General features: G+C 48.4%; 1 protein-coding gene across 1 annotated transcript in view; it reads left to right on the top strand.

The window, feature by feature from the left end:
• Positions 1 to 203: 203 nt before the first annotated feature.
• Positions 204 to 16,222, top strand: part of LOC143796559 (derriere protein-like) — a 29,414-nt gene continuing 13,395 nt past the window's right edge. Inside the window, exon 1 of the mRNA XM_077281035.1 lies at positions 204 to 456. Coding sequence (XP_077137150.1) covers positions 204 to 456 — 253 coding nt within the window. The remainder of the gene's footprint in view (positions 457 to 16,222) is intronic.

Raw genomic sequence — 16,222 nt, 5'->3', positions numbered from 1 at the left:
AAGATAGATGAAACAGATTTTCACAGTTTAAGATTGGCTCATGGACTGTGAATATTTACATTCAAAAAGAAGGAGACAGGATGATGGTTTGGTAACACCTCCTACTGGCTCCAAGAAGCTGACAAATTTCACACATGGCTGTTTTTGAGAGTATTTAAGAATGTGTTCCACAGGAAGCCAGTAGACCACTAACAGAGCTCACTATGGAATCATTTCTGCTGTTCATTTCTTCCCTGATATCCTATCTTTTGCTGGTTGACTGCTCTGAGCTGCCATTCCAAGAGAAGATGCTTCTCAAAGCCTTGGGATTGAGTGGACGACCTAAACCTATTGCTCCAGGTCCTGTTCCCAAGACGCTTTGGAAAATTTTTGAGAAGGGCATAAATGAAGATAATCCATGCAGAATGGCAGGATTTCAAGTACCTGGAAATATTGTCAGATTCTACAGAGATCAAGGTGAGGATAGACAATAATTATACTTGAATTATTTGCACCACATTTAAATGTATGCATTTTTCATCAACATCTAACTTGCTGTATTTCATAAGTACATAAAAAGTTCAAATTAGATAATGTTTGTAGGAAAAAATATACACTGCTGTAAATTATTTCAAATTTAGATGCACTCTCCATAAATGAGCATGTGACCAAAAGATAATCTTTACACACCTATGGAGATCTCTAGTGGCTTCCAATTGATGCAATTATTGATATTTGTAGGAGCATACTGCTTTTAAAAGCCAACATTTTTCTTACAATTGTAAATGTATATTTTTTTCTTTTGTCCCATTTGTAATAGACATTGGGTAAATACTTGTGCAGTTGAAATTGTACTGATCTCTTTATTTCTAATATATCAGCTCTGTTCTGTTCCTTTGGTTGGAGCATGCAATCCACATTAACTACCCAAGTCATACAACATCTTAAGTATTAACTAGAAGCCAGGCACTAAGCACCCCAAGAAGACTAAATTTAGTTTCTCATAGAAACGCATAGATAGTTTTACTTCCAGTCCATATTTAAGGCAATACATGATTTAGGTAGTCAGAGTGAAGGTCACACAGTACAACAGAATGAAAAGAGCTGATAAATAAGGCATAAAGCGATCAGTAAGATTTTTTTAACTGCCTAAATATTTGCCCAGTATCCATTGAAGAGGTAAAAGAAATGCATATGCTTCTTATATGTTAATACCTTTGACAGCATTGGAGCAGTATAATTTTATATCAAAGTTCTTGTATACGGTAATCTAAAATAGTAGATTGATGGCTATACAATCAGTGTTTAATTGGAATGTCTTACAGACCATTTGTGTTAGATAATAGTGTATAACATTAAATCACACAATTTAAAGAAATGTCCACTACAGTATATTAGTCCACTCATAATATAATGCCCCCACAGTATGATGGCCCCACAACCTTTCCCCGTACAGTATGCTTCCCCCAGTCACTTCTACACAGTGTGATGACCCTGCACAAACATCACTCTTGCAAGTCATATCCATGCTTGCTGCTACTGTTTCTGCCAGTTTAGAGAGTACTTAAAGGAGCTTCAGGTCACAGGACAGTCTGTAGAACCTTCAGGTTCTACTTAGACCTAATACTGAAGCAAGAATCTGGTTGTTCCTTGCTCCAAAATAATATTCCACTGTACATACTGATACATAGCGTTCTACTATTTCTACTGAAAAGGGTTATCCAGGCAAAAGTTCACCTATGGCTTGGGGCAGTAAAAAAAATATATACTTGCACCTCCCTAGATCTAGCAAAGGCTGATCTGTTATCTGAGCTTACACAGGACGAGGATGTGTCTCCATTCCACCAGCAACAGAACTGCTGAAGCCTGTGATTGAATGCAGCGTTAAGTGACTTTAGCAATCGGAGGCCACAGCTATCCTGTTCCTAGTTTAATGGTGACATCTACTCTAGCCGTCTGCACTGGATCCATATAAGTGCTGGTGGATGAGCATCATTTTAGTTTGTAATTTTGCAACTGCTTCAAGCCACAGGTGGACTTTTCAATTTGCCTTTTCTGGCAGTTGGATCACGATATGGCTACATGTATTCGTAAAATCCACCAAGTGTACCAATAGTGTGCTCCAGTTTGTGGCTTAAAAAGTGACCCAAAAGTAAGCAAACTAATACATGTTATATAACGAATATTGAGTCTAATAATGCATCAACCAGCATGAGATACTGTGATAAATTTAGTGCATATTAGGTATTAGCATGCTATGCTAATTATTACACAAGGTGGACATCATGTATCCATACCTGCCTGTTCTTTATCCCAATAGCAGATGAATTTATGTATATTGATCTTCCAGTCAATTTTTTTCTTGTTGTTTTGTGATTTTCATAGAAGACTATGGCTTGCTATCAATAGAAACGTTTTTTGTTTTTTTATTTTTTTCCCCAAAGTTAAAACGTAGTCTAGATATAAACACTGGCGCTCAGCAAATGACTGACCCAAGGGTAAGATTTGTATAAAGAGCTGCTGGTGATTGAAGCAGGTTTTGTGTGTACCTGCTAGAAAGCAAAGCCTAAAAAAACAAGAATATATCACCGTGCTACTCCATACATGTGTAAAGCCAAATTGTAAAGATGTTAAATATGCAAATGAAAAGAAACTTACTGCAGTTATGCCAAAAGGACGGATCTGATGAGTGGCACTAAAGGTACCTTCACACTAAACGACGCTGCAGCGATATCGACAACGATGCCGATCGCTGCAGCGTCGCTGTTTGGTCGCTGGGGAGCTGTCACACAGACAGCTCTCCAGTGACCAACGATGCCGAAGTCCCCAGGTAACCAGGGTAAACATCGGGTTACTAAGCATATCCGTGGCCCTGTCTGTCAGTGGGGGGCGTCCGGTGCAATAAGTGGTGAGCTCCCGGGATAGTCCTCACAACTGTTTCTGTCTGTCTCTATTGTTCGTTCTCTTCGTCCTCCAGGTGATATGGTAGGAGGCACCCGTATGACGGGGTAGGCCTGGAGTTCTTCCGGGACCCTAGAGTTGCCCCTCTCCCACAGCTGCCTCCGTTGTCTGCTTAGGTGTTAAGTGAGACAGCCAACCTGTAATTAGCTGTCCGGCCGTGGTTTGCAGTGTACTTAAAGTCTCTTACTTGCTCGGCGTTCCGGCCACCGACTGTTTGCGCCTCAGAAGGATGTTGCCTCGGTCTAACAGCACGACTCCTTCTGGTCCCAATACTTCTTTACTGTATTCCCGTTGTGCACTGGTTAGTTCTGCTCTGGGGAGTCTGCCAGGATCCCATCCCTGACAGGTCCTCTCACTAGCTCTTCCCAGCTACTTCTCCCTGTCTTCCTGTCCAACCCCCAGTTTTACCATAGTGTGAGGAGTGGCCTACTAGATAGGACCACCCCCCCTGGTGGCCGGAGTGTGAAGTGTAGTGAGGTGTTACCTGGTCAGAGAAACTCCTTTAGTGCAATCAGACGTACCATAGCTCCCCATAGTGGCGGAGCCACAGTACTGCAACAACCAGGACTCTGGGGTGCTGCACTCCCCCCGGTTAAATCCAGTACTCCGGGACTGGGAAAACGAGAACAATAATACATGTTAACAGAAAACACATAACATTTTGAAATAGTATAACAATTAAACATAACAGAGCTTCCCTTTATGGGAGGTGAGAATTCTTGAACGTTGCGAAAGTTAGGTCATGCACAGTTTATGACTCTCAGTTCAGTGGTTAAAACAGCGGGGACCCCGGGTAAACAAAGGGGCCCCCTTTTTGAAGGTTTTTTGAGCAATTCACCGTCCATTACTCTATTGTCCATTTAAAACCTGTAACAAAAAGATATATATACAAACATTTTCAATTAAATAGCAGCCCTTATTAATACCTCCAAGTTTTGTAGCGGAGGGGAGTTTGATTTTGAGTGCTGCGTGTGGACCTTCGCAGCGCAGGGGTTGCTATTGGCCTAACAGGGCCCGCTATGCTTGCTACCGCTGGTGTAGTGCACTGTCTTCTAGCTACACTTCTAGTGAGTCTGGGTAGCACTGGCAGGTTGGGGCTCTCAGAGCTGCTGCTGTCAACAGTGGGTACAGCAGATTCACTGATAGCAGAGGGAGGATTTGCTGGTTCAGCGGTCGGCATGGTGTCATCAGGTAAGGCTTGTTGAGGTAGCGGGGCCGGCTGATCTGATACCACCATTGTTTCTGGTGGGTCCGGCTGTTACATTAGAACAGGCACCGCGATGGCTTGGTTTATCTGAGTCCAGGATTGGGGAAAGTCACCAAGGACGGTATGGAACATCTTCTCCTTTTCCACCGGCGGGGAGATTTCTGGAGCCGTGCCCCTCTCTTTCAACTTATCGGGGCAGACCTTAAGGTGATCCCTGGATACCGCTGTCGAGGTCTCCCCTCTGTCCTTGCTGATGAGACAGACCTTTGTGTTGTCGAAGTCGGATGGCAGGATGGTATACGGTTCCGCTTCCCATTGGTCATCGAGCTTATGTAATCTCCTCTTTCGTTTAAGTACTTGCTCACCAGGTGACAGGGGGATCGCAGGAGCATGTTGGTTGTAGTCCCTTTCTTGCTTCTGCCTAGCCTGGGCGAGACTTCTCTCTACACACTCCTGTACTTCGCGGTACCTTCGCTGCCTTTCTGCATCCCAATCTGCATCCGGCGAGGTATCTTCGGGTACTAGGACCCCCATGTCCAGATCAACGGGTAACCGACTAGATCTTCCTCGCATCAGGTACGCTGGAGTACAGTTGGTGGAACTTACTGGGATGTGATTGTACATATCCACCAAGTCAGGCAACTTTGTCGGCCACAGGTTCCGTTCCTCCACGGGTAAGGTCTTCAATAAATCAATTACCACTTGGTTCATCTTCTCGCACATCCCGTTGGTTTGAGGATGGTACGGTGTGGTCCTGATCTTCTTACACCCGTACAGTTGGCAGAATTCTTGGAACACTTCCGCTTCGAATGCAGGTCCCTGATCGGTCAGTACCTTCTCTGGGTAGCCATGGGGCCTACAAAAGTGCTGCTGGAAGGCCCTGGCGGCAGTCCTGGCCGTTAGATCCTTGACAGGCACAACTACCAAAAACCTGGAGTAGTGGTCCACGATGGTAAGGGCGTAGATATAGCCCGACCGGCTAGGTGTCAGCTTCACATGATCCAGCGCGACCAGTTCGAGCGGCCTTTTGGTGATGATAGGCCGCAGGGGAGCCCGCTGACTGTCACGGTCCTTCCTGCGCAGACTACATGGACCACACTCCCGACACCACTTCTCAATGGTTCTCTTCATGCCAATCCAATAGAACCTCCCTCGGAGCAGCTTCTCTAGCTTCCTCCATCCGAAGTGTCCGGCTCCATCATGGTAGGCTCCCAGAACCATGGGCGCATCTCGCCTGGGCACCACTATCTGCCACACCAATTCATGAGTACGTGGGTCAATGCTCCTCCTGCACAGCTTGCCATCATGGATAAACAGCTTGCTTCTCCCCTTCCACAGCTGTTGGGTTTCTTGTGGATCGTCTGGGCCAGGGTGCAACCCAGCCTGCGTCAAGAGCTCCTTCACCTGACGGACCGCGGGGTCACTATCCTGGGTTTCTGCCCATCCGTGGTGGGGCAGGGGATTCAGCGTGGCATCCGGTTGGTTCTTGTGCCTGTTCTTCACATGGTGAGAGTTCTGAGTGGCTTTGGGGCGATGGAAGGCAGGCAGCTCCACCTCTTCAAGTGCCTCCGGGTCTTCTCCCACTTCTGGTAAATTGGGCATTCGGGACAGAGCATCGGCATTGGCATTCTGGTGTCCTGCCCGGTATTTGATGGTGAAATCATAGTTGGACAGCCGGGCCATCCACCGCTGTTCCAAAGCCCCGAGTTTGGCAGTACCCAGATGCGTTAGCGGATTGTTGTCCGTGAAGACGGTGAATTTCGCGGAGGCCATGTAGTGCTTAAACCTCTCTGTCACTGCCCAGACAAGGACAAGGAATTCCAGTTTGAAGGAACTGTAGTTGTCAGGGTTCCTTTCCGTGGGACGGAGTTTCCTGCTGGCGTAAGCGATCACTCTTTCCTTGCCTTTCTGGACTTGAGACAGCACGGCTCCTAGTCCCACATTACTGGCATCTGTGTACAGCACAAACGGTTGGTCATATTCGGGGTAAGCCAGTACCTCTTCTCCCGTCAGTGCCGACTTCAAACAGGTGAAGGATTCCTCCAGCTCTTCGTTCCAATCAAAGGGGGTGTTCCTCCCCTTGGTCTTCTTTGGTTGGCCCACCAACAGGTTTTGCAAGGGTGCGGCCTTCTTGGTGAAGTCCTTAATGAACCTCCGGTAATAGCCTACCAGCCCGAGGAACTGCCGGACTTCGTGGAGGTCACTGGGCTTTGGCCAGTCCTTAATCACTGTGACCTTGTCGGGGTCTGGGGCCACTCCATCAGCGCTCACCACATGGCCCAGGTACTGCACTTTAGGTTTCAGCAGATGACACTTGGACGGTTTCACCTTTAAGCCGAAGTTGGATAGGGCTTCAAACACCTCGGCCAGGTGCTTCAGGTGGTCTTCGTAGGTCTTAGAGAAGACAATGACATCATCCAAATATAGCAGCACAGTTTCAAAGTTCAGGTGTCCCAGGCAGCACTCCATCATCCTCTGGAACGTTCCGGGAGCATTGCACAATCCGAAGGGCATGTAGTTGAACTCACAGAGACCCATTGGCGTCGTGAAGGCCGTCTTCTCTTTGTCCGCCTCCGCTACAGGAACCTGCCAGTACCCACTGGTGAGATCTAAGGTAGAGAAGTAATTAGCAGATTTTAAGGCAGCCAGAGACTCCTCTATCCTAGGCAGTGGGTATGCGTCCTTATGTGTAATGCGATTCAACTGCCTGTAATCAACACACATCCTCATTGTACCATCTTTCTTTTTAACAAGGACTAACGGAGCTGCCCAGGGGCTACAGCTGTCTCTCACCACCCCAGCCTCCTTCATTTCCCGCAACATGTCCTTGGCACACTGGTAATGAGCTGGGGGTACAGGGCGATATCTCTCTTTTATGGGCCGGTGATCTCCCGTGGGGATGTGATGTTGGATCCCTTTCACCTGCCCAAAATCTGAGGGGTGTTTGCTGAATATCTGCTCGTACTCGTGTACCACCCTGTAGGCCCCCTGTTTTTGATGGGATGGGGTAGAGTCAGTGCCCACATGCAATTCCCGACACCAGTCCTTCGAGGGCTCTGCAGAACCTTTGTTCTCCGCCAAGTTTGACGGGACCAAGGGTTCAGGTGTCTGTATCACATTATTATTGACAGTGAACAATTTGGCGAGCGTGGTATACTTGGTGAGGTGAACCTCTTCCTCCCCACAATTGAGGACACGTACGGGCACTCTCCCCTGACGGACGTCGACCACCCCCCGGGCTGTCAGAACAGTAGGCCTATGGTCTGAATATACGGGTTCTACCAAGGCCTGGTAGTCCTTACCCCTGAGGCCTATGGCTGCTCGACACCATATTAACATTTCACTCTTGGGGGGTATCGCGATGGGGTTTGAATCACTCACAGTGACACGACCAATCTCACCACCAGTCAGCTCTACCTGCTGTCTCTGCATCAGAGCTCTGATTTCCTTCTGCAGGGCACGTTGCTCACTGTGGCCAGCGGTTTCTGCCACCTGTTGCAACAAAACAATCACTTCTGCAAGACAATTTTCTATAACATTAGTACCAAGAGTCATCATGGGAGTACATTCTCGACGATCAATATCAACAATCACAATCCCTTGGGCTTTCAATTCCACCCGCCCCACTTTGATGGTGACCTCCTTATACCCCACTTGTGGCAACGGCTGACCATTACTGGCGATTATGGTGAATTCATCGTCAGGGCCACGAGTAATATCAGCGTCCTCCCAATACCGTTTGTAGAGCACGTAAGGTATAGTCGTCACCTGAGAACCGGTGTCCAGCAAAGCATTCAAGGGGATTCCATCAATCACTACAGGGAGAACTGGTCGTCCTCCAATATACTTGGTTCTCCAATGCTGCGGGCCTGACCGTCCTACTCCTGGGGGTTGGCCCTTTGCCCCAGGGGTTGCTCGTTTAAAGGACAGTACCTTGCAAGATGGCCCACCTGGTGACATCGGCGGCAGATGGGTCGTCCGTCCTGATGGAAACGATCGCTGTCCCGGCCTCTGGTCGGTGGGGTCCTCTTCTGTCGCGTCCAGGGAACATCCTCTGGTCCGGAGGCTAGCTGGATCTTTTTCTTGGGGGCCTCCTGTAGGGACTGCACCGTCCGGGCTAGGGCAGCAACGTTCTTGGTCAGCTCCTGCATCTGAAGACGGAGTCCTGCAGGGGAGTCGTCCTCGAAGCTCTGGGCGTCGGCCTCCGCGGCAACTGGGGTATCCGATGCCACCTCCTGGTGGTATGTGAGAGCGGGGCGCCTGGGTGGTATTGCGCGGCTGGGCTGTCGCTCCTGCAATGCCTGGATAACTTTATCTTTGAACTGCGCAAAAGTCAAGTCTGGATTTTGCATGGCCAGGAAGTGCAATTGGCCCCGCTGGTGACTGCACAGGAGCCCCTCAATGAACCGCTCCTTCAGAAGTTTATCCTCATCCTGCATGCTGCCGGGGTCACTCTGCTTAATGGCCCGCATTGCCTCCTGGAGATTAAGAGCATAGTCCCGTAAGCTATCCTGCGGCCTCTGTTTGCATCCATAAAAAGTCAGTTTAATTTCCGTAGCAGTGCGAGTATCAAAGGTGGCTTTAAGCTTGGCAAAAATCTGTTGTGCAGTTCCTTTATCCTCAGCGGGCCAGGATTTCAATTCTCTCAGAGCCGCCCCAAAGAGTTGGCCGGTTATCATATGAACCTTCTGGGGCTCTGTCAGGGGATAGAACTCGAGCAGGCTGCAGAGCCCTTCCTTAAAGTCAGTGAATGTATGCGACTCCCCAGAGTATCGTGGGAGCCAGGCCGCTCCGGGCAGGTACGGCATAGAGAAGGGCATTATGGCTTTTGTGTTAGCGGCAGTGTCCGGCTGGCTGAGGGGAACAGCGGGTTCTGCGGCAACCGGTGGTGGTATTAGGGCCGCGGCTTCGCCCGCTGCGTGGACCGGAGCTGCCCCTACGTCCGCGGCTGCGACCGCCACCTCCTCTCCTCCCGACTCAGACATGGCTGTCCCTTCCTCCCACTAACCTGCTGGAGGTCGGAGTTCCTCTTCCGGGATTGGCGCCTTACCGCGCTTTCCGTTCCGCGCTTCTTTTGGCTGGTTCCGCCCGCGTAGCCAGGGCTCCTCCCTCCGTGCGCGGCAATGGCGAATTTTGGCGGTAAATGGCACAGCACACAGTCTTTTCAATAAAGTACAGTCCAAGCACAATAAATCACAGTTCCAAGGCACACATGACCTGATTCTTCAGGCTTAAGTAGATCCTGTTCGTGACGCCAAGTTGGAGCGCCCCACACCGCCGCAGGGCCGAGGGGTACCCGGAGCCGGGCCTCTGGGTCTCAGTCCTGGGGTTGTCACGGTGGCTAGACCCGGTCCGTGGCCCTGTCTGTCAGTGGGGGACGTCCGGTGCAATAAGTGGTGTTGTAACGGTGCAGTTGTGAGGTGCAGGTCGCGGTAAATAACAAGGACACCAGGTTGCAGTCTCTTTACCTCTTTACTGAAGGTTTTGGAGACCTCAGTCCAGAGCGCTGTTAACTGGGTTGTCAGAGACCGGCCGGTCCAAAGGCACATCAGGAGTTCTCTTTACAGGTGGGAATCAGTGTCTACCTGCTAGCGCTGGGTGTTGTAGTTCTTCCCTGCTGAGCTCCCGGGATAGTCCTCACAACTGTTTCTGTCTGTCTCTATTGTTCGTTCTCTTCGTCCTCCGGGTGATATGGTAGGACGCACCCATATGACGGGGTAGGCCTGGAGTTCTTCCGGGACCCTAGAGTCGCCTGTTGTGAATTTACTTTTTGCTCCCTCTAGTGGTTACTAGTTTTTTGACTCTGGTTTTTCTGTCATTCCTTTTATCCGCACCTGGGTCGTTAGTTAAGGGTGTTGCTATTTAAGCTCCCTGGACCTTCAGTTCAATGCCTGGCAACGTAGTTATCAGAGCTAGTCTGCTGTGCTCTTGTCTACTGATCCTGGTTCCAGTTATATCAGCTAAGTCCGCTTTTTGCTATTTTGTTTTGGTTTTGTATTTTTGTCCAGCTTGTTCCAAATATATATCCTGACCTTTGCTGGAAGCTCTAGGGGGCTGGTGTTCTCCCCCCGGACCGTTAGACGGTTCGGGGGTTCTTGAATTTCCAGTGTGGATTTTGATAGGGTTTTTGTTGACCATATAAGTTACCTTTCTTTATTCTGCTATCAGTTAGCGGGCCTCTCTGTGCTAAACCTGGTTCATTTCTGTGTTTGTCATTTCCTCTTACCTCACCGTTATTATTTGTGGGGGGCTTCTATCCAGCTTTGGGGTCCCCTTCTCTGGAGGCAAGAAAGGTCTTTTGTTTTCCTCTACTAGGGGTAGCTAGATTCTCCGGCTGGAGCGTGTCATCTAGAATCAACGTAGGAATGATCCCCGGCTACTTCTAGTGTTGGCGTTAGGAGTAGATATATGGTCAACCCAGCTACCACTGCCCTATGAGCTGGATTTTTGTATTCTGCAGACTTCCACGTTCCTCTGAGACCCTCGCCATTGGGGTCATAACAGTTTGCCAGGCCAGTATTAAATGTTTAATGCATTGCAGAAGAGGGATTATAAGAAAGAAGATTCTGAGTTTTTTTTTTTTTCTTCTTCCCCTTTACCTCAGAGTGGCTATGCTTGCTGCAGACATGAATGTCCAGACCTTGATTACAAGTGTGGACCAGCTGGCTACTCGTGTGCAGGGCATACAAGACTATGTTATCAGTAATCCTAGGTCAGAACCTAAAATACCGATTCCTGAACTGTTTTCCGGAGACAGGTTTAAGTTTAGGAATTTTGTGAATAATTGTAAATTGTTTTTGTCCCTGAGACCCTGTTCATCTGGAGACTCTGCTCAGCAAGTAAAAATTGTTATTTCGTTCTTACGGGGCGACCCTCAGGATTGGGCTTTTTCGCTGGCGCCAGGAGATCCGGCATTGGCTGATATTAATGCGTTTTTTCTGGCGCTCGGTTTACTTTATGAGGAACCCAATCTTGAGATTCAGGCAGAAAAGGCCTTGCTGGCTATGTCTCAGGGGCAGGACGAGGCTGAAGTGTACTGCCAAAAATTTCGGAAATGGTCCGTGCTGACACATTGGAACGAGTGTGCACTGGCCGCTAATTTTAGAAATGGCCTTTCTGAAGCCATTAAGAATGTTATGGTGGGTTTTCCCATTCCCACAGGTCTGAATGATACTATGGCACTGGCTATTCAAATTGACCGGCGGTTGCGGGAGCGCAAAACCGCAAATTCCCTCATGGTGTTGTCTGAACAGACACCTAATTCGGTGCAATGTGATAGAAAAATCGCAAATTCCCTCATGGTGTTGTCTGAACAGACACCTGATTTAATGCAATGTGATAGAATCCTGACTAGAAATGAGCGGAAAATTCATAGACGCCGGAATGGCTTGTGCTACTACTGTGGTGATTCTACACATATTATCTCAGCATGCTCTAAACGTATAGCTAAGGTTGTTAGTCCTGTCACTGTTGGTAATTTGCAACCTAAATTTATTCTGTCTGTAACTTTGATTTGCTCACTGTCGTCTTTTCCTGTCATGGCGTTTGTAGATTCAGGTGCTGCCCTGAGTCTTATGGATCTGTCATTTGCTAAGCACTGTGGTTTTACTCTTGAACCATTAGAAAATCCTATTCCTCTTAGGGGTATTGATGCTACGCCATTGGCAGCAAATAAACCGCAGTATTGGACACAGGTTACCATGTGCATGACTCCTGAACACCGCGAGGTGATACGTTTCCTGGTTTTACATAAAATGCATGATTTGGTTGTTTTAGGGCTGCCATGGTTACAGACCCATAATCCAGTCCTGGACTGGAAGGCTATGTCAGTCTCAAGTTGGGGCTGTCGTGGTATTCATGGGGATTCCCTGCCTGTGTCTATTGCTTCTTCTACGCCTTCGGAAGTTCCGGAGTATTTGTCTGATTATCAGGATGTCTTCAGTGAGTCTGAGTCCAGTGCACTGCCTCCTCATAGGGACTGTGACTGTGCTATAGATTTGATCCCAGGCAGTAAATTTCCTAAGGGAAGACTGTTTAATCTGTCGGTACCTGAACATACCGCTATGTGTTCATATATCAAGGAGTCTCTAGAGAAAGGACATATTCGTCCGTCTTCTTCCCCTCTTGGTGCGGGATTCTTTTTTGTGGCAAAAAAGGACGGATCTTTGAGACCTTGTATTGATTATCGGCTTTTAAATAAGATCACTGTCAAATTTCAGTATCCTTTACCGCTGTTGTCTGACTTGTTTGCCCGGATTAAAGGTGCCAAGTGGTTCACCAAGATAGATCTTCGTGGTGCGTACAACCTTGTGCGCATTAAGCAAGGTGATGAATGGAAAACCGCATTCAATACGCCCGAAGGTCATTTTGAGTACTTGGTGATGCCTTTTGGGCTCTCCAATGCGCCTTCAGTTTTTCAGTCCTTTATGCATGACATTTTCCGGAAGTATCTGGATAAATTTTTGATTGTTTATCTGGATGATATTTTGTTTTTTTCTGATAATTGGGATTCGCATGTGGAGCAGGTCAGGTTGGTCTTTAAAATTTTGCGTGAAAATTCTTTGTTTGTCAAGGGCTCAAAGTGTCTCTTTGGTGTACAGAAGGTTCCCTTTTTGGGGTTCATTTTTTCCCCTTCTGCTGTGGAGATGGACCCAGTCAAGGTCCGAGCTATTCTTGATTGGACTCAGCCCTCGTCAGTTAAGAGTCTACAGAAGTTCTTGGGTTTCGCTAACTTCTACCGTCGTTTTATCGCTAATTTTTCTAGCATTGTGAAACCTTTGACGGATATGACCAAGAAGGGCTCCGATGTAGCTAACTGGGCTCCTGCTGCCGTGGAGGCTTTCCAGGAGTTGAAACGCCGGTTTACTTCGGCGCCTGTTTTGTGCCAGCCCGATGTCTCACTTCCCTTTCAGGTTGAGGTGGATGCTTCAGAGATTGGAGCAGGGGCCGTTTTGTCGCAGAGAGGCCCTGGTTGCTCTGTTATGAAACCTTGTGCCTTTTTCTCTAGGAAGTTTTCGCCTGCCGAGCGAAATTATGATGTGGGCAATCGGGAGTTGTTGGCCATGAAATGGGCATTTGAGGAGTGGCGTCATTGGCTCGAGGGTGCTAAGCATCGTGTGGTGGTCTTGACTGATCACAAAAATCTGATGTATCTCGAGTCTGCTAAACGCCTTAATCCGAGACAGGCCCGCTGGTCATTGTTTTTCTCCCGCTTTGATTTTGTTGTCTCGTATTTACCAGGTTCAAAGAATGTGAAGGCCGATGCTCTTTCTAGGAGCTTTGTGCCTGATGCTCCTGGAGTCGCTGATCCTGTTGGTATTCTTAAAGATGGAGTTATCTTGTCAGCTATTTCTCCGGATCTGCGACGTGTGTTGCAGAGATTTCAGGCTGATAGGCCTGAGTCTTGTCCACCTGACAGACTGTTTGTCCCGGATAAGTGGACCAGCAGAGTCATTTCCGAGGTTCATTCCTCGGTGTTGGCAGGTCACCCGGGAATTTTTGGCACCAGAGATCTGGTGGCCAGGTCCTTTTGGTGGCCTTCCTTGTCAAGGGATGTGCGGTCATTTGTGCAGTCCTGTGGGACTTGTGCTCGAGCTAAGCCTTGCTGTTCTCGTGCCAGCGGTTTGCTCTTGCCCTTGCCTGTCCCGAAGAGACCTTGGACACATATCTCCATGGATTTCATTTCTGATCTTCCGCTATCCCAGGGCATGTCCGTTATCTGGGTGATATGTGATCGCTTCTCAAAGATGGTCCATTTGGTTCCTTTGCCTAAGCTGCCTTCCTCTTCCGATCTGGTTCCTGTGTTTTTCCAGAACGTGGTTCGTTTGCACGGCATCCCTGAGAATATTGTGTCAGACAGAGGATCCCAGTTCGTTTCCAGATTCTGGCGATCCTTTTGTAGTAGGATGGGCATTGATTTGTCGTTTTCGTCTGCTTTCCATCCTCAGACTAATGGACAGACGGAGCGAACCAATCAGACTTTGGAGGCTTATTTGAGGTGTTTTGTCTCTGCTGATCAGGATGATTGGGTGACATTCTTGCCGTTGGCTGAGTTTGCCCTTAATAATCGGGCTAGTTCCGCCACCTTGGTTTCGCCTTTTTTCTGCAACTCTGGTTTCCATCCTCGCTTTTCTTCGGGTCATGTGGAGCCTTCTGACTGTCCTGGGGTGGATTCTGTGGTGGATAGGTTGCAGCGGATCTGGAATCATGTGGTGGACAACTTGAAGTTGTCACAGGAGAGGGCTCAGCGCTTTGCCAACCGCCGCCGCGGTGTGGGTCCCCGACTACGCGTTGGGGATTTGGTATGGCTTTCTTCCCGCTTTGTTCCTATGAAGGTCTCCTCTCCCAAATTTAAACCTCGTTTTATTGGGCCTTACAAGATATTGGAAATCCTTAATCCTGTATCTTTTCGTCTGGATCTTCCTGTGTCGTTTGCTATTCACAATGTATTTCATAGGTCCTTGTTGCGGCGGTACATTGTGCCTATAGTTCCTTCTGCTGAGCCTCCTGCTCCGGTGTTGGTTGAGGGCGAGTTGGAGTACGTGGTGGAGAAGATCTTGGATTCTCGCCTCTCCAGGCGGAGGCTTCAGTACCTGGTCAAGTGGAAGGGCTATGGTCAGGAGGATAATTCCTGGGTGGTCGCCTCTGATGTTCATGCGGCCGATTTAGTTCGTGCCTTTCATGCCGCTCATCCTGATCGCCCTGGTGGTCGTGGTGAGGGTTCGGTGACCCCTCACTAAGGGGGGGGTACTGTTGTGAATTTACTTTTTGCTCCCTCTAGTGGTTACTAGTTTTTTGACTCTGGTTTTTCTGTCATTCCTTTTATCCGCACCTGGGTCGTTAGTTAAGGGTGTTGCTATTTAAGCTCCCTGGACCTTCAGTTCAATGCCTGGCAACGTAGTTATCAGAGCTAGTCTGCTGTGCTCTTGTCTACTGATCCTGGTTCCAGTTATATCAGCTAAGTCCGCTTTTTGCTTTTTGCTATTTTGTTTTGGTTTTGTATTTTTGTCCAGCTTGTTCCAAATATATATCCTGACCTTTGCTGGAAGCTCTAGGGGGCTGGTGTTCTCCCCCCGGACCGTTAGACGGTTCGGGGGTTCTTGAATTTCCAGTGTGGATTTTGATAGGGTTTTTGTTGACCATATAAGTTACCTTTCTTTATTCTGCTATCAGTTAGCGGGCCTCTCTGTGCTAAACCTGGTTCATTTCTGTGTTTGTCATTTCCTCTTACCTCACCGTTATTATTTGTGGGGGGCTTCTATCCAGCTTTGGGGTCCCCTTCTCTGGAGGCAAGAAAGGTCTTTTGTTTTCCTCTACTAGGGGTAGCTAGATTCTCCGGCTGGAGCGTGTCATCTAGAATCAACGTAGGAATGATCCCCGGCTACTTCTAGTGTTGGCGTTAGGAGTAGATATATGGTCAACCCAGCTACCACTGCCCTATGAGCTGGATTTTTGTATTCTGCAGACTTCCACGTTCCTCTGAGACCCTCGCCATTGGGGTCATAACAGTCGCCCCTCTCCCACAGCTGCCTCCGTTGTCTGCTTAGGTGTTAAGTGAGACAGCCAACCTGTAATTAGCTGTCCGGCCGTGGTTTGCAGTGTACTTAAAGTCTCTTACTTGCTCGGCGTTCCGGCCACCGACTGTTTGCGCCTCAGAAGGATGTTGCCTCGGTCTAACAGCACGACTCCTTCTGGTCCCAATACTTCTTTACTGTATTCCCGTTGTGCACTGGTTAGTTCTGCTCTGAGGAGTCTGCCAGGATCCCATCCCTGACAGGTCCTCTCACTAGCTCTTCCCAGCTACTTCTCCCTGTCTTCCTGTCCAACCCCCAGTTTTACCATTGTGTGAGGAGTGGCCTACTAGATAGGACCACCCCCCCTGGTGGCCGGAGTGTGAAGTGTAGTGAGGTGTTACCTGGTCAGAGAAACTCCTTTAGTGCAATCAGACGTACCATAGCTCCCCATAGTGGCGGAGCCACAGTACTGCAACAACCAGGACTCTGGGGTGCTGCATGCACATGATATTAATCAAATAAATTTTGCTATATATTTTAGCATCCTATTTTTTACGCATAT

Source organism: Ranitomeya variabilis, chromosome 1 (genome assembly GCF_051348905.1).
Source record: "Ranitomeya variabilis isolate aRanVar5 chromosome 1, aRanVar5.hap1, whole genome shotgun sequence".
Lineage (NCBI taxonomy): Eukaryota > Metazoa > Chordata > Amphibia > Anura > Dendrobatidae > Ranitomeya > Ranitomeya variabilis.
The sequence above is the reverse complement of the archived record's forward strand: the minus strand, read 5'-3'. Positions and strand labels throughout refer to the sequence as shown.